Source organism: Oxyura jamaicensis, chromosome 3 (assembly GCF_011077185.1).
Source record: "Oxyura jamaicensis isolate SHBP4307 breed ruddy duck chromosome 3, BPBGC_Ojam_1.0, whole genome shotgun sequence".
Classification (NCBI taxonomy): domain Eukaryota; kingdom Metazoa; phylum Chordata; class Aves; order Anseriformes; family Anatidae; genus Oxyura; species Oxyura jamaicensis.
In genome coordinates, this window is record NC_048895.1 from 71,070,657 (window position 1) to 71,089,148 (window position 18,492).

The window sequence follows — 18,492 nt, forward strand, 5'->3', positions numbered from 1 at the left end:
TTCAGAAACACGCTGGCGTTGGTTTGTCTTCCCTCCTCCAGCATCCACCTCTCCCCTCCCGGCCGTTGCTGACGGGGCAGCCCCTCCCCTCCCCCGCCCCGCCCGGTGCCCGTCGCTGTGGGGCGCTCGGCTGCCGGCGGGGCCCTTCAGGACTGCCCCGGCCCCCCGGGGCGGGGCGGGGGGGGTCCTGTGGCTGGTTGTGGAGGGGAACCAACCGTCCGGCAGCGTGTTTCTGAAAGCTTACCGTGTGCTAAAAGACTTGGTCTTTCTTGGAGTTGCGAAAGCCTGCTCCTTCCCCGGGGGAGTGTGGGAGAGGTTTGAAGGGAAACTAAAAGTCCTGAGGCGCCGGGTATGAGCCTGCTGTCCCTGCAGGTGGGCTGTGCCAAATCTTAGTATCAGCGAGGAATTCCCAAAGGTGAACGCTGTTTGTTTATCAGACACGAATCTGTGCCCGTTACCTGGAAAAAAAGCAGCTTTTATCTGGGATCTCTTAGCAAGGAATGGCCATATGCCCAATGGAGTGGTTTAAGTGGCACCTTTTGGAAGGGAACCGTGTTGAGACTGTCGCATCCCTCACTGATACAAACAGGCAAAGACCGTATTGCATCTCTTTGCTTCTAAGAAACGTAAAGAAATAGCACTGGTATTCCTAGCCTGATCCTGCCGTACCCAGCAGAAGGTCCAGCAGAATTCAGGCATAATTCATACCCCCAGAATACTGAAGGTAGAGAGTCGATGCGTTTCTGGTTATCATCTGGTTGTTTCGATTGCCAAAACTCTGTGAATAGCCAAGCTCCCCTCACTGGTGAGCAGAGAGAGAGGGGAGAGGTCATCCATCGGTGCCTGGAGGAGGTGGAAATGTATGCAGAATGTGTTGGAGGCTGTGGTGTAAAGAGCCGTGTTATTTGAAAATGATGAGTGTATGACTAAAGCTTATTCAAAACTAATACAGTGAAACTGTAGTTGGGGGGAATTTGTTTGATCCAGACTCTGGATATGTTGATATTGTGGTTTTGAGAGGACAATGTGTGGCTGAGATTGACATTTAAAAAAGCAGCTCGACTGGTTAGGTTGCTGGCTTCTGCTGTGATCAAACTGGGGATAGGTTGACTTTGTTTCTGCTTTCCTTTATGTGCATTTGTATATGGAGTCCTCTAAGCTGGTGCCTTTATTTCCCTTAAATCAGCTGCTTTCTACTGCAGGATTCTCACTTCTTCTTTATTTATTTTTTTATAGCTGGCTGTATTAACAGATGCGTAATCAAAAGGAACCAAGCTTTTACCATGGGAGGTTTCAATGAATTACTTTGGTAGCTTCAATTAGAGCAGTATATTTTCTGTTCTGTCTGGGTTCACTATAATGAGAGGTTATTTGAGGCATATTCTTAGTGTATATGTGAGGTCTGGTTTTGGAGTAGCAGTAGTGTTGGGAGGGAAATGTATTTGTCTTGTCAGATGCATTTACAAATTGCAGCTTTTAGGAGCAGTTAGTTCAGTGAGAATGGCTGTGCCTTAACCCAGGAGGTTCATATTTGAAAAACTATGCACCTAAGGACTGTTTCTGTGGGTGAAGTTGCTCTCTTTACAGTGCTAATTTTGACCACTGTATCTGTGTCTTCTTTTCAGAGAGCTGTGGAAACTTTTCTACCTGTGTTTTGTGTAACGACAATGACACACATGGAATGGACTGCCAGTGGATCAAGTGTGCTGGTACAAGTAAGGAAGACCACATGATGCAAATCCTTTAATCCAAGTAGATGTATTTTATCTGTATTAATGTTCACTACAGCAAATATATTGTTCTGTTTGATAACCTAATGGAGGATGAAATCATAATTTGTATCTGTTATTCAGTAAATTTGAAGTTCTTCTGTGAGACAATTGAAAATGTTCAGAATAAGCCCAGATTTGTAAGGCTTCTGATTTGGATCTGCTGCTGATAAGCTACTGTTTTCCAGAACGTCAGCAGAACAAACTGGTCACTTGTGCTTATTGTTAAGGGGTCAGGTCACGAGTGGGTTGTGACATGCAGGTGCATCCCGGTGCAGCCCCTGTTGATGCTCTGCCATAGACCTGGTTACAGATGCTGTGCCTGAACTGAAATGCAGTAAGGGAAAGGAATCCTTTAAATAAGATCAATTAAGAATAGTGTTCCTAAAACTAAGAGTTGCAACCCACCAAAGGGGACGTAGGGGAGTCAAAAAGAATACAAAGCACTAGCTAGCCTCGTTCAGAACCTTGTTTTCCACATTGTCAGGGAAGTGGATGTAAATACTTGTAGGTGACCTCTTGTTGAGGAGATAAAGCTGCTGTTGACAAAGGCTTATGAAGGCTACAGAAGTAGTCCTCTGGAGGATCACGTACACTTCTTAAGTGAGGTGGATATAGGTAGAATAAGAAAACAGAATGGCTTGGTTGTAATAATGTTCTTATGGGTAGACTGTGTATGAAGGCTGAGGATGGTTCAGAGCTGATGAAAAGAATTTGGAACGTTACTTGTCCAGTACAAATGCCCTTCAGGAAGGTGCACTGCGTGCACTGTCTGACCAGCAGGCAGATCTCTCAGGTGTTTGAAGGAACTTTTTTGAGGGCAGAGAAGAAATTTGTGTCAAGGAAGAAAGTACAGACAGTGAACAAGAAACGGATGTCTTAAACAGTTACAAGATCAGGGATCTATTGAAAAGCTGGAACTAAGTTTTGCTTGCGTGGAGAATTTAAGACAGTAAGAATTCTATACTGTTTCCATAGTGACGCAAAATATTTAACTTGGAAAGTGTCACAAATAATAGAAACACTGCTTAATCTTTATAGGCTATAACGGGATGTCAAGCTCTACTGTTACTGCAAAATGGTCTTTAACCAAGTGTGTATAGTGCTGACATGTTGAGCAGTAGAGTAACTAGTGAAAGAATGTACTAAAACTTAGGTAACTTTTAATCTTTAATATAAGACTCAGGTCCTGCATATTGAAGTGGTTTTAATGTTATCCTAGCTAGAAGATACTTAGTTTATCCTGAGAACAGTTTATTAGCATTTAAGAATATCTACAGTAGCAAAACTTTTGTTCTTTCCTTTTCTGACAGGCAACATCTGTGTAAAAAGAGCAGAAGTAAATAGCTCAACGTATAACGAATGTATGGTTGAAGATTGTTCATGTAAGTATTAAGATATTTTGCTTCCAGGTTGTTTAAAGTGAAGCAGTCTCATTTGCAACTCCCTAACGTGGTGACCTTTGTTAATGACTTCTACAGTTTACGTATGCTTGCACAAGTATGTAAATAAGCCCTTTGCTTCCAGCTTAAACCTATGATGTGACATAAAAATACACAATTTTATTACGTGTTCAGTAACTGCTACTGATGTTGTTTCAAGAAGCTTGATGCTTTAATAGATGTGTCTCCTCAGCTAGTACCCTGTTTTCTTGTATTAAAATGGGTGAAATACTAGATAGAGTCTATCCTATTTAGAAGTACCTCAGAGGTGTTTAGGAGCTTAGCACTATCCTCAAGGGAGTACGTTTCATATTAAACAAAAAATTGCACGTGCTAAATTCTCTGTCTTGTCTGAGAAGTAGCAAGTAGGGGAAAGACTTAGAAACCTCCGTGTTTGTTTTTTTAACTTGCAGAGCTCTTCATGCAATCCTGAAATGCAGGGTCTGTGTTACAGAACCACATAATTTAAAACTTTGCTGGTGGGCACATGCTTGGTTGCGTATATACTTTATGCTTTTCATTAAGTTGTGCTTGTTCTGCAAATGTGCTTTGCACTGTATGAATTAGATTAAATCTAGAACATTCTAGATAAAATCTAGAACTTTACTTTGGTGAAAGCCCCTATCTTTTTCTGAAAGCTGGCAATAAATGGATTTTAAAATAAGTTTTTCTGGTTTTAAGATGCAGGACAGTAAATGAAAAAGTTCTTAATGCTCATGCCCGGATTAGTTCAGGAGTGCTGTTGGAAGAGGCTGGCTTGTGCCAACAGAGGTGAAGCTCCCATGCTGCTGTAGGCTATCTTGTGGTAGTGGCCAGTCAGAATTAATTCTGCCAGATTGAACTCCTGTATTGTTTCTGAAATGGTACCAGTACCAACTGCCTCTTAATCAGAAGTTAAAATTGGTGGAAAATTCTAACATCATATTTTTTCAGTGCTTTCCAAAAGTAGCATGGTATTAAAATGCTTTGTTCTATACCTACGAGTAGAATTCCTACCATCTGTTCGTGTCAAACTTGTAGCGAGGCTATTGGGAGGGTGTTCAGCTTCTGCATATTCAACAAAACTTCACTGTAACCTTTAGCAGAGAACCTTAGTTGAGGACAGAGGGACCTGCATCCCCGATGAGCTCTGCATTACCCACGGTAGCTGGAAGGTGGTGTATCCCAAATAGCTTGACTTCGATGGTAACAGCAGGCCTCGTGTTGTGCCTGGGTTAGCCAGCAGTAGTCAGTGGGGTGTAAATGCGTATGGTGGCAGTAGTCCTGTGCCTCACCTGTCTGTCCTGTGAGGCTGCGGGGCAGGAGCACCTGGGTCACTTGGTGCTGGTCCTTGGCTGCAAGGCAGCGGAGCTCAGTCAGCTCTGATACGAGTGGCTGGGGAAGGGAGGATGATAGCTCTTGTCACCAGCCTCCTCCCCACTCCCCTGCTATGGCTGGTTCCTCCTGTTGTACAAGCAAGGGCTCGGTTTTAATAGGCACCATGGAAGAGTTAAATTAGTGATGTCAGTCACTAACATGGATGGATTGGAGCTTTTAATGAGCCAGTGGCATGGCTCAGCACTATCTCTGGGGGTTGACATGGAAGTACATTAAGGTGGACCTAAATTGGCTTGAGGCCAGGGGTAGATTCTGATGTCTCTCTAGAATCAGGCTGCTCTGGTTTCTCACCATGTCAAATTGCTTCAAGATGCCAAAAAATATTAAATGACTCTGAGCTCTAAAGGCTTCTGGACATGATAGTATTCCCTCAGGAAGCTCAGGTATGAGTGTTCATAGTGTGATCAAGTGCTGTCCGTGGGGGATTAGCTTGGTTAATGCAGTAAGTTGTAGAAGGCTTTGCAAGTTTTTCTGCTAGGTTTTTTTTTTTTTTTTTTTTTTTTACGCCTATACTAGCCACAGCCTTCAGAACAGAGGCTCCTAAATTGTTGAGGATGTCCTAGTTCCCATCCCCCCCAGCTTCAGTGTCCAACCACTCTGCTTTCTGGTTGACCTTGGTAGGTCAGGTTTGCTTTTCTGAGCAGTGAGGTCAGGAAGCAGTACTGATTGCATGCTTCTGTGTTGTGTAAAGCCTGCGCAGTTTGTGGTTGTCCAGGAGGGCTGTTCTACTTTCTGTTTGCTTTGAGGAGCCTGAGTTGCTGTAGTCAACAGGGATCTTGCATTCTAATTTGCACTGTGAGGTTGAACACTGGGTTGATTGCACTGCCTGTGACAAAGTCTACATGTATTCATTTATGCAACTTGTGCTTAGTTCAAAAGATTGTTAGTTCAACTGGTTAGAAATTACAAACAAGAACCACAGAAAAATTCAGAGTCCCTAAAACTCAGCCTGCTACTGTTCTGTTAAATACTGTTGTTGATGTTTTTAATGTAACTTTTTATTCTTTCATAGCTCTTACAACTCCTCCTCCTGTTACTACGCCGTCATCCAATACCACAACACCACCTTCCAATTCTACTACAGCGTCTTCCAATGCTACCACAACAACTTCTGCTACCACAGCTCATCCTACTATAGGTAATATGAAGGAGCATGACCCGCTGAAGTGATGAGTGGATGCATACGATCACTTAGTAAACTGCTGCTTGAACTTGAAGCTGTAGTGGCAATTATAATGCGGTATACCTTGCTAGAATTGCTTCCGTTGGCCTCTGTTCAACACAGAATGGCAGTAAGCTAGGGCTTAATGAAGGAAAACAACAAGGACAAGGGCTTTTTCTGCAGATCACTGTAGTAACATGACATCTGAGGTGTGGAACACAGGAATGGTCCCAAGGCTTGGAAGAACTGAGTTGTATAAACCATGACAGACATTTTTTTCCTTCCAATATAACTAAGAATTGGCTCAGTGGTAATTGGTTGAATTAAATTAGTCATTTCCACAAATCATGAGTTTAATGAGCTTGACTTCTTGTTGCCCAGTCTAAAAGTTTCTGTTCTTTCACATGCTGCCATCTTAACAGTCAGGTTCTAAAGATCTTGACTTTAAAAGCATCTGATCCTCAAAGGAGCTGGGGGGTAACAAGAGCTGTACTTTATTAGGCTCATAACAGCTTAATGTACAGAGGGGTGATGATTACCTATCAGTAAATGAACAAATGTTGGCATTTGTCCTAGGTATGTAGTAGAATACTCATTAATTTTTAGTAATACTGACCTTAGGATGGGGAAGGTCGGAGAGCCAGATTTCCATATTAAGTGAAGAGCTTTTAGGGGACAATGTAGCTACAGATGAAGCGTTCACCTATTCCAATTGTGATGTTGGCAGTTAATGTTTTTGGGAAATGTTTTTTGGTGTTTTATGTTTATCTCCTGCATTTAATTACTTAGGTACAATAAATACTGACTCTAAAGGCCCCTTAGTGAAAGTCCTTGGCGTTGATGCAGATTCAGTTGTCTTGAGGCAGCTGTCCTGATTCTTACTGAAATAACATTTATGTTAGTGTTTGAAAGAAGGGTTTTCTGCATAAGTGAAAAACCACTCTGATTTGCGGAGAGCCTTGAAATATTTGGATAACGATGGTATGGTCAGGCTGTAAGTTTGAAAAAAAAAAATAATGAGGGGGGGAAATCCTTGTTGCAGAAACTTGGCTTAATGCCATGCAGCTGAACATGTAAATTGCAGGGGGTATAGTCTGAGATCAAAACCTATTCTTGCTAAAACAAAAATAATTTATTTAAGAACTTAAATACTTGCAAACTTTGCTTTTGTATCTTATGATATGTGCATGCTATCTGAATTTTTCTTCTCTCAAACAGCTAACACCACCAATGCAACTACACATGCTCCTATGCCTACAACCACCGTTACTCCAGTCACAACAACCAGTACTCCAGGTAATGGCTACTATTAGTATAGTTGAAGCATAAAACACTTTGAAATTGGTGTTACTTAGTGTTGCCTTGAAAGGCACTTTTAATGTTCTACCAAATTTAATTTTGCTGAGGTTATATGTGTGTGTGTGTATGCATGTATGTAGCAAGGTAAATAGCCTGACCAGCAAGGCGAAAATGTTGGTGAAATGGTGAAACGTTAAGTGCCAGAAACATGCTGGTCAAACTAAATCAACTGGCCACTTGTAATAGCGTGTCTGAAAGTCATTAGTAAGCTCAGCTGCAGGACTTACTTTTGGAAGATGTTTTATTTTTCACTTGTAGCATGGGAAAAAAAGTATATGTATAGGGGGGTGCATCCAGTGGTGGGAATAAGTAAGTTGTAGTATTTTATTTCAGCATTAGTCCTGAACATGCTGTTCCATTAAAACGCTCATGCGGTGAAGCTCTTTAACAATCAGCAGGTGGCTGTTACTTCTTGATTCACGTGTTTTGGCTTCAGTTGAGTTCTTATAGTATAGTTTCTGGAGTAAAGTATAGTAGATGAAAGATAATGCAAATTTAGGCAAAAAAGAGCAAGCAGGAAAAATTGGAAAATAGGTTTTGACTGACCATATCCATATTACACTATGGAAAGGAGGAAAACTTTGGCTTTTTGAAGTACAAATAATGTCTAGCTGGGACTTGGTCAGTATTGAGGTCCAAAGCAGTTTGGCTATAAACATCTCTATCTTTTTACAAACATTGCTTAATTAAAAATTCAGTGTCACTTACCTAAATGCAGCTGCTGGCATACCTTCACTTTTATGTTTTGTTTTTATTGGTATTCAAATGTTATGTCTGAGTAACCTTAATAGGAGCACACCAGTGCTAAAATCTATAAGGTTATAAGCATTGTACACTCACAAACTGTTTTGTGTCCTTTGACAGGTACAAATGCTACTGTGACTCCTGCACCTTCTTCCCGCAAGTCTACATTTGATGCTGCCAGCTTCATAGGTGGAATTGTCCTTGTTCTGGGTCTGCAGGCTGTTATTTTCTTTCTGTACAAATTCTGCAGGTCAAAAGACCGAAACTACCACACACTTTAAGACCTGTCACTTTATAATGGACTAGTAGCCCAACACCTGTAGTTCACTGAACCAAAATATTTTCTGTTGCTCATGGAAGACAGCAGTTCATAATATCCTTTAAATTTCTAAGAGAAGACTTCAAAAGAATATTTTTGCAACATTATACTTGGCAAGAGGTAATATGAATCTCTCCAACAGGATTACTTGCAATATGCTGCATGGGTTCTAATGGCTGTCTTTTCTTTAATGGCTGCTGATGTGGGACTTTTGTTTTTTTGATATGCCAAATGTAGATGTTCAGAGTCTCTTACTCAGTGGCAACACTGTCTTGAGTAGACAATCTCATGACTTCCTATGAAGGCTGATTTAATCAACATTTGATACAGTATCCCTTCAGTTTTATTAAGATGTGAATTATTGGTGACTGACTTCAGGGAGTGAAATACCATTTTTTCTAGCTTGTGGCTTGCACAGCGTGTTGCTAGAAAGGTGAACAAAATTGTAGAAGTAGATAATGTCATAGTGGAATCAAAGAACCCTTTTTTCTTTTTTAAACGGGGAAAAAAAAAAAGTTGCCTGATAAAATAATGCATTCCAAACAGAAATCCCCTGCCCTTTCCAGCTAATGTTGAAGGTGGAGAAGGGATGTATGGATAATGCTCGTAAAGGGGAAGTGAAGATTAGTGCCTTAAAAGACTAAAAATTAGTAGGCTGCAAAAGCGTCCCACCTATCAAAGGTAAATAAAACTTACTAGGTACTAGCTTTATATAGGAGAAAGGAGTATGTGTGACTTAAGCATTCCAGTTTCAAAATCTTCTGCATTGAATAACTGTCCCTTGCTGACCTTGTTTGCAAGTGAAGGGAGTATGGTACAGTAATGTTCAGCTACAAACTAGCTGTAAGTCGTTTACCTTTTTGTTCTGGCATGCAAAGACCATAAAACTGAAGTGATAAAGTACAGTTCGCTCCCTGTGTGAAAAGGCAACGATTTACATTTATACTTGAAATACTGGTGTTTGGGGAAATCCTGACTTACCTTATTCAAATGCAACTTGATTTCAGTTTTGTTCTTTTTTTTTTTTTTAACCTTCCTGTGTTTGCTTGCTGCAGGAGCAATTAAGGGTAGTCAGAGGATCTGCTGATTTGATCCAAGTCAGGATTGCTGTAGTCCTGGTAGTGTCAGGGCTGTATCTTCCATGAGCCTCATTCCTGGTATCAGGTTTGTTTGACACTGCAGGAAACTGGTTAAGGGAACGTACTCAGCCAAATGCTTTTCTTTCTTTTTTTTTTTTTTTTTTTTCCCTCCTTGGCTGGATCACCCCTGTAATCTGAGTGTAAGCAAAGGTACGTCATTTCCAAAGTAGACCTACTTGAAGACCCGCAAAGATAACCCCACAGGAAAAACTGAAGTAAAGATAAAATGAAACGGTGGGTGTAGCACATGAGAGTAGCTCTTGATGATACCGCTTGATCATCAATTTCAGGATAATCTGTAGTACTGTCTTACTAGCTCTAATCTGACTTAAATTTGGCAGAAATGCAACAAAAGGATAGCATTCATGCAGGTAATACTCATGGCGGTGTAGCTTAGACACGAAGCAAATCAAGTGCACTTCATTTGCAGATCACTTAAGTGCACAGTGTTGCTTTCTTATGTTGTAGTTTGAATGGCATTGTTTCTGTTGTGCTGCATAGAAAACTCAAATTACTACAAAATACAAAGGTTATTCTCCAGTACTGTATCCTTGAGTTCACGAGCTTCTGGTTTTTCTAAGCAAACCTAAGACAATCAGCTCAGGTTTATTAAAACAGAAGTAAGCAGCCAGCTTCCAGCAACAGTGTGTGTGGGTTAGATGGTATATCCTTGGCCTTATTGTGAAATCACTTAATCTCTCCTTTCCCTATCTCAGAACTATTTTAGTACCTTTATTTGTTTAAGAAGATATCCATGAGCTTGTATTCTGTGCTTTGAAGTGAGCAAAATACTCTCCTAAAGTGTGACAGAGTTCTCAGCTCAGCAAAGCAAACTGTATTCATAGTGTGTTATATATATATTTTTTTGCCTCCAAGGGCTATCTTTTTGGAAACTTGCAGAAAAATGCTACAGAACACTTCATAGCATGGAAGACGTTGCCACCAAAAAAAAATGTTGCTCTGTAATATGTTGCTAAAATGCTTATTCATGAGCTATGCTGATTCTGATTTAGGTTGTAAAATACACTGATAAAGCAAACGAAGATAATTTTCAAGTGCCTTAAAATTGCTTAATCTTTTGCCTCTAATTTTGTTTAAAAGGGTAGAAGGGATACCTTGCCTTAGTTACTAAATTTTTCTTGGTGCCAGCAGTGGCTACTTTCCAAGACTTTAGGAAACCCAGGATCTCTGACATGTACAGATACCAGTCTGAAAAACTCGAGCTTGTACTGTGTCAGTTCAGTTGTGTTCCGGAAGGCCTGCGTTGTGCATTGCTTGCTCATTAGCCTTGCTGACGAGGTGTAATCCACAGCTTCCAGAGTTGGGGCTGGGGTCATTCTCTGTTCAGCAGTTGGTGGGGAGGGGGCCTGGGTTGTACGTCTCCACCCTGTGCTTGGCTGCCTCACTGTAGAAGCAAATTACTCCTTTGCGATGTTGCAGTATTGGCTGCTCTGTGCTGTGTAATAGCAAATAACCCGAAGTAACAACTTGCAGTTTTTTTCGGCCTTGTGTTTTGAAGTGGAAGGTAGCTCATAGATCTGTAGTTTTATTTGCCCCTAAATCAATTTTAGGCACTGAACTGTAGTGACTCTTCAAGTTATCTGGCTTTTTCTTGAAGCCAATTGTGCAAATATCAAGCTGTTATCTTATGAATGTTCTTTGCAAGTGTTGCTGTAAAAGTTTATTTTGTCTTCAGTGGAAGAAAACTGAAACAGTTGTAATCACAAAACCAAACTGATAAATAAAATCTGTTGAATGGAATTTTACTTGTAAACTTTCTTTCATGTGAGCAATCCCAGAGGGGACAGTCTGCCAAGTTTCTGGAGATAAGAACTGTTTTCTACAGCAGTCGAACACTGGGGAAAGCGAGAAAACAAAGTCTTTGAAGAGTTGATCTAGCTCTCTGAAGTTGTGTTAACTTTGCACTTGGTATGTACAAAAGTAAGGATTCAGATTTAGAATTGTCTCAAAAAAATCTCAATTAGGTGATGGAATTTTCTATGTTAGATTAACCCTGTTCTGACCTGACAGCCAAAGCACAGCAAGGTATTTATCACGTGTTCCACCTGTGACAACCTGTAAGTCTGTCTGATGCTGAATCTTCCTTTTTTCCAGTAGCAAAGTTCATAATACTGGATGTCTGCCTGGAAGGTGGAAGAGGGACTGCAGCCTGTGGCTCCAGGCAAGCTGGTGATGTTTATGTTACAGCATTTCTTCATGTTAAGATCCCTGCCTACGTGAAAAAGGTGTTGCTCTGGACCTGATTTCTCTCCTGATTACACAGAAAAGGCAAAGATATTTGCTAGGGAGTAATTGTCAGAGTATGCTTGAAAAAGCGAACATAGGGTGTGCAGTTCTGTAGTCACACACTGACTGAAACTATAACCAGCTCTGAGTGAACTAACTGTGGTAGTTCCACATTGTGACCTTGATGGTTTTGTGAGTAGTCAAGTGTGAATGTGTCACTAGGGTAGCAGTGGCACAACTCGGTCAAATATGAGAAATCTGCAAAACTTGAGTACTGTTTCTGGAAAGGCTGTATGGAAGTGGAGGAAACCTAGAGCTTCCTCATGTGTTAAAATTATGCCTTCCAGAAAATCATCCATTACATCATGCAGTCAAACACTGAATTAAATTTGTTACAGTGCTGCACTGAAAGCCTTTGCAGGATTGCTTTTTCTTACAGTACCAGCCTTGTGGTAGTGCTTCTCCTGGAGGGTAACCTTCTGTAGGTGCAGCATTCATTCAAAATTAATCTTTGAATTTTGCTGTATTGAGCTCCCAGAGGAGTATTATATCAAGATGCTGTGATTATCCTGAGCCATCCCTTCCCTTTTTACTGCTGCAATGGCATGTAAGTGCTTCTTGCAGGGGATGTTGTTTTAGTTCCAAATTGGCTTCTGGTTCCTGGAATGTATGACGATCACATTTGATAACTCCTTCAGCAAGAGCTGGCTTTGCATAATTATTGATCCCCTTTTTATTCATTTAAGGTGTACCTTGTAAACTACTCCTGTTATTCAATAACTGATTCCAAGGCATTCTGATTATATTGTGACTTGTTTTAATGTAGTACTCTAGCAGAAAACTTGAATGAAATAGTAACGCTTAAGCCTTGGTTATTTATAAATGAGGTGAGTATTGTTATTCACATCCATAAGCATCCAGTGAGCTGGGTGATGTTGATAGGCACATAGGCTAGCATTCTAACTCATCAAAAGCTGCAGTACAATCTGACACATCTCTGAAAAACAGCTTTGATTCCTTTATTGGTTCAGTTATAAAAACCATGGGTTTACATGCAAGAGAGATGCAGATAAGGGAGCATGAATTTATGCATTTTCTTCTAGTAGTGCAGCACTGTGCAAGGAGCTGCTCTCCTTCCCCTTTCTAGGGGGAAGGGGAAGAAGGTGCTAGGGAAGGTAGAGGTGCTGACTTTTCGATGATTCATTTTTAAACATTAGAGGTTTACTGCAAAGGCAGCAACCTCCGGGGGTAAAAGCAGTCAGGCAGGATGTGGTGGTATTCAATGGTTGCAATAGGGAAGCAGTTTAACTAAAAGCACTTTTGCTCTGAGAACTTAGCTGTGCTTTGCACCGCTGTGTTCCAAGGTTACCACAATAAATGGAACCCTGTTAGTTTTGACTGGTATCCTTGCCTTGCTGTGCTGCACTGACTATCAAGGGAGGACATGCAGTGCTGCTGTTGCTCAGGAGGATCTGCATCACCCAGTTAGAGGATTAACTGGCTGTAGCTGGTAGCACTGCATCCAAATGTGTTGAAGTGTATGTGCACATCACTGGAGGATTGCTGCCTCCCTTTGATTTGTGTGTAACTGGGGCTTCTCTTAATTCAAGGGTGCCAACTCAGGTAATTTCTGAAATGCCCCAAACTGATTAAAAATATATATATTTAGCCTTACTTCTGGACCAGCCTCTGTTCCTGTAGCTGCAGGAAGGCAGTAGGAAGAGACTTTTCATTTAGGTGTGGTAATGGCCTCTCTGCCGTGCTCTCCTTCCATCTGCTAGGTACCTGAAAGCATAAGTAACAAATAGAAGAGTCACCAACCATCTCATGGTACTCCAGGGGTGTGTGGAGCAAACGAGTTGCTTATTTTGCAGCTCTATCTGACTGCTGTTACCAGTGGCAGTGTACTTACTGTCTTTGGTCTTTGAGTGTTTCTTCTTTTTAAGGTGCTGCTTCTTGGGTCAGGATTTGAAGGGCACCACTTGTAATCCGCAAGCGGAGTGGATGCTGGAGGCCTGTTACTCCGGACCTGAGCTGCAGAACCTGGGGTGTTATTGACAACACAGCCAAAGGGCAACTTGAGTTGAATAAATGCCACAGCTGTTGTTTCTGATCTCTAGCAGAATGTTAACAACAACAACAGAAAAAGAGAGTGAGCTGTGAATGCTCAGGGCAGTGCTTGCCTGGCCTGCGCAAAGTGGTTCACATATGATCTTAACACAAAGCAGAACAAAAATTATTTGCAGTATTTTTACGTAACAGCTTCCCCCAAGCTCTTTTCATTCATAGTAATGAAGGTGTCAGCATTTATTTCTGCAGCAGGAAATAGCTCAGTGAAGAAAAAAAAAAAAAAGAAAAAAAAAAAGAAAAAAACTTGTGCTGACCCAGGTCTGCCCAATTACATGCACCTATTTTCCCCACAACCCTGCTTTCTATGGTCCTGTTGAAAGCCAAGATCAAAAGATGTGCGAGTGGAGGGGTTAATTATGTGCTCCTGGTGTCACAATGCCCTGGTGAATTCCAGTCTTTGTCCTTCTAGGATTCTGAAAAGCAGAGATGCAGCTACTTAATGCCACCCTTCAGCTTGCTGAACCAAATGCTGTGGTTGGCATCACCCCTAACGCACTCTAACCCTTTTTGCTTGTATCTGTACGGCGTGGTGTTGCCGTACCGCATCTAAACCATCTGTTAGCCTTGCCAGTAACTGTAGGTGAGAAGTGAGGCTTTTTTGCTGCATAGCTGTAACCCTGCACTTTCTGGGAAGGCGTTCCTCCTCAGCTAGGATGCAAAATGTTCCGGACTGTATTGGTTAGCTGTTTCTGGCATTATTCCAGGATGTGTGTCCGAGCCACTTGGCCTCCCGTGAAGCACCAGGAGAGCAGGTGCATCTCCCAGAGCCCAGAGCTACCCACAGGCAGACTGCAGGCAGCGTCCACACAGCCTGGAGCAGGGGGCTTCAGAGGAGTGACTACACAAGCACCACAGGAACCCAGGGAGAAGTGCAGCAGCTGTTTTACACTGCCCAGACAGGCCATGGCTCGACACAGCCGAGGGAAGAAGAGGAAGATGTGAAGACAGAGGAGGAGCACAGGAAGAGCTAGAGGATGTGGCTCAGGTTGCTCAGATCAGGGGGGCTGGAACTAGATGATCTTTAAGGTCCCTTCCACCCCAAACTATTCTATGATTCTGTGATTCTATTATTAAAAACCAGCTGACGGCTTAGTCTACGCAGGTAATTCCTGGAGGTGACGTGACTTGTTTCAAAAACAGCTTTGCCTTTGCAGTCATGAAAGGGCCACAGCAAATGCTGTAGGTCTGAAGGCAGGTTAGTGTTACTCAGACTAACTCAGACAGATTTTTACATGATGCAGGTCTGGATTGCCTTAGGAGGAGTACTAGTATTAATGCATCAAAAATTACAGCTATTTAATCTTGACATTACCTGGAAAATGATTTCTTACACTGCTTTTGCTATGGGACAACAGATCTTCAGTATTCCTCCTACCTTTTTGAAGCGGAAAAAAAACATCTCACATCATTCATCTACTATTACAGATGAATAGGAAAAAAAAAAGAGAAAAAAGGTAGCTAGAATATATTGCAGAGGTTCAGACTAAGCGTCTATGTCTATAGCTTGATGGTAGTCCTCTGTTTACAACAGGGAGCTTCAAGCTCCTCAGACAATTTCTCCAGCTCTGCCTCATGTTTAACAATGGTAACTTACTGCAGGGAAAAAAAAATCTCCATTCTGTCTCACCTACTTTCCTTGTATTCAGTAGCCTCAGAAATTCTGCACAAACTTTTCCCGTGAACTGGGTTGTTTTAAAGGCATAGAAACCACACAGATGTGTGCATTAATTAAAGATACCTCCCTGTGCTTTATTTCTCCATGATTGGTTCATGTCTTGTCTTCAGCAGTGTGCTAATGAGCATTTCTCAGTTTCCTCTGGCAGGAATAACTAGCATCTTCCTGCAGAAGGCAACTGTAACTAAATCTGTGGTGCTGTATATTCTTCATGGCATAGAGCTGCACCTTGAAAGATGGCTGTTTATTTTTTCCTATTTATTTAATTTACTAGGAATTTAGGTATCACCCATCGTCTGCGTGAGTTTCTCAGACTGAAGCCCCAGTAGGATTTTGATATCACAGAGAAAAGCAGCAATTTCAGGCAGATAAGAGTAGAAAACCTTCTTTGAGTGTTCTAAGCTACTTGAATTATGTAAGCATCGTATAAAAAAATACCTAACAAGCAGTAGAGGAGGAAGATTTTTCTTAAAGCTTTAAGTTCCAGGTTAAGTTGTCTAAAGGCTAGGAAATTCTCACCGCTGTTTTGAGCTCCTCTAAAGACACCTACAAGCATAGGCACGCATCTCATCAAATTACCAGTGTACCAATTTGTTTCACTGGTCTGCATGATTTGTAAGCAAGCTTTATGAAGACCAGAGCCACTAATGAAGCCTGATTTCCTACCACTTGGGATCCTTGGTTTCCTAATTGCCTCCTCCCCTGAATGCAGACCCCTCATATTTCCCCTGATGTCCCCACAAAGCAAAAGATGACATAAGCAATGGCTTAAAGCTATTCACTTGGGGCTCAATGTTTCTTGTACTGCTCGAGCAGCTGCAGTGAGGGAAGGAATCACTTCCTGAGACTGATTTAGGTCTTTCCCATCTACCTAGGCACTTAAGTTATGGAGGAGGTCTTCTCCTCTTTCATACTTGGCTGAAGTTGCCTGGTGGTTCAAAGGTTAAGGAGGGATTCAGGGAGGTAGGCACATAGCTCATATGACTTATTTCCCCAAGAAAGCAGGTTGCAACACAATCTGTCTTTACCTGCAGTCACATTCCTCTGGGAAGCTTCCAGGCCATAAACAGGTAGTTCATCAACGTGCTGGAAGGTCTCTAGTTTGAAACTGCACTCTTGGGTTAACTGGCTTCCCATCTAAAAGGGGTAAAAGGATTAATGGCAGCGACAAAAAATTCATAATCCAGCAATTCCGGCTCAAAGCAGGGGCCTAGATTTAGAGGAAAAAATGTTGATGCCCTGTCTGTGCTTGTGAATGAGAGACCATCACTTCTTGCTGGTTGTAATAATCCGTAATTACAGCTTTGCTAAGCATATCCATGATCCCTCTGAATGCAAAATACAACAGAAATAGGGCAGATTGACATTCTCATTATTGCTTAATTGGAATCTGCATTTCAGGCATTGCAGGAGGAAAATAAAACCAGTACAGAGGACTTCTCTCACTGCTCTCTGTGTAACCCTACCTCCAGTTTCAAGCAGAGGCATGTGAAAAAACAGGCAGCTTTTCCCTCATCTCTCCCACAGACTGTGTGGTTTGCCAATCAAGTTTAAATGCAGAGCTTGCTGGTGTTAATGATCTTGTAGGTGCTACCTGCGGCTGGGACTGCTGTCTGGCAAAAACCTTCCCACTGCAGTTGCCATTGCCCTCTCTGCTCTCCTCGAAGGCTGATCCAGCTGTTGCCACCTCTGCTCTCTTGAAGGGTTATTTTGCAAACACAGCAAGCAGAGCCCCAGCTCAGAGCCCCATCAAAGACAGAAAACACTGAAATCAGTGACCTTGTGTCTGCACCCGCTGCTTTGGCTGTGTAGAAGTCTCTCACTATCATACAATTTTGCTGAGAGAACATACCAGCAGCCTGGGAATTATTCCCAGCAGAATGGCATTTGTCATCCTGACTCTTTCTGGAAAACAAACAGTCAATACTTTCACCTTGGTGCTTCAGAAGATTGAAGACAGAATATACTTGCTTGGCTTACAGGAGAGGCATTCAGATACGTTTACAAAGCACTTTCTCTCCAGATCAAGAACACAAGGGCTGGGAGACTTCAGTGGTAGCAAAGCTGTCAGTTAGTAGATGGATTCATCTAGTTAAAGTCTAATCAAACAGTTTCCAAACAGTATTTTGTTCTACAGGCTACACGACAAAAGAAACACTGCACATTTCACAGCCAAGAGCTCACTCTACCAGCTGCACTATCCACAGAGATTTACTTGGCCAAACCATTTTTAAATTGAAGTAGTTAAATATCTAGCGTCCTTTTTACAGGGGGATGCTCTTGAAGTGGACCTGGCTACTCGGTTACACTAAATCCAAGACTAGTAATGCAGTAACCAATTTAAAGTCAATACATCAGTTCGGTACAATGCCCTCCGTTTAGTTAAAACCAATGCCATTTCTGTGTACAGACAGAGTTAAAGCTGCTCCCTTCCCCCTATGTTCCTCTGGCAGTTCAGAATTTGGGAAACACCGGTGTAATGTACGTGAAACAAAGAGGTAAGGGCAGAGGGTTTATGTCACATGTGCAGTAGATAAAGCAAAAGGACAGCAGCTTATCAGCTCTGCAGCACTGGCACAGAGGTAGGAAAGCCCTGCCTGGGAAATATCACAGGGAAATGCCAGGCACTGCAGACCCTGTGGCCCCAGCGGGGAGACAGAGTCCCAGTGAGACCTCTCTCTACCCTCACCCCCCACCCCATTTAGGCTGGTGACCCCCTTGTCACCAGGTGTTTGCAGCAGAGACATGGGGCATGCCACTGGGGGAAGTCCCTGCCGGGGACACGAGGCTGTTCCGTGGAGCACTGTGTGATTGTTCCCACTGCACTACCACTTTACATGAGCTCCCAGGTAGTTTATTTCTAAAATAAGGGAAATGATACTCACTCTATAGGACAAAGAAACCAAAGCAAGCTCAACAGCTGCCAGAAACACAAGATGGCACCCAAAGGAGGAACATGACCCCAAGCCCCCAGCACACAGCACCCAGCACAGTGCCACTTGCTGTGAGACCCTGGTCCACAGCACCAGGAGGGCTGCTGTGAAGCACCATGAAACCCGGACTCTTGAGAAGATACACTCAGATGTAGCTAGACAATGTTAAAACTGGAGATGCTGCGCCAGAAACATT

The 18,492-nt window shown here is 42.2% G+C and overlaps 2 protein-coding genes across 7 annotated transcripts in view; one reads left to right on the forward strand and one right to left on the reverse strand.

The window, feature by feature from the left end:
• Positions 1-11,072, forward strand: part of CD164 (CD164 molecule) — a 15,389-nt gene extending 4,317 nt beyond the window's left edge. The window contains exons 5-9 of the mRNA XM_035323201.1: positions 1,626-1,715; positions 3,083-3,154; positions 5,601-5,726; positions 6,969-7,046; positions 7,974-11,072. Of these exons, the coding sequence (XP_035179092.1) occupies positions 1,626-1,715; positions 3,083-3,154; positions 5,601-5,726; positions 6,969-7,046; positions 7,974-8,134 (527 nt within the window). The 3' untranslated portion in view covers positions 8,135-11,072. The remainder of the gene's footprint in view (positions 1-1,625; positions 1,716-3,082; positions 3,155-5,600; positions 5,727-6,968; positions 7,047-7,973) is intronic.
• Positions 11,073-12,674: 1,602 nt separating this feature from the next.
• LOC118165223 overlaps positions 12,675-18,492 on the reverse strand; it is an 88,295-nt gene continuing 82,477 nt past the window's right edge. For 5 of the 6 annotated variants that reach the window (XM_035323176.1, XM_035323179.1, XM_035323178.1 and 2 more), the window contains 3 exons: positions 16,392-16,500; positions 13,471-13,601; positions 12,675-13,343 (listed from right to left, as the gene is read on the reverse strand). In XM_035323176.1, coding sequence (XP_035179067.1) covers positions 13,230-13,343; positions 13,471-13,601; positions 16,392-16,500 — 354 coding nt within the window. In that variant the 3' untranslated portion in view covers positions 12,675-13,229. Of the gene's footprint in view, positions 13,344-13,470; positions 13,602-13,953; positions 14,239-14,504; positions 14,606-16,391; positions 16,501-18,492 lie in introns of those variants that run through there. The other variant, XM_035323177.1, reaches the window with a different exon arrangement.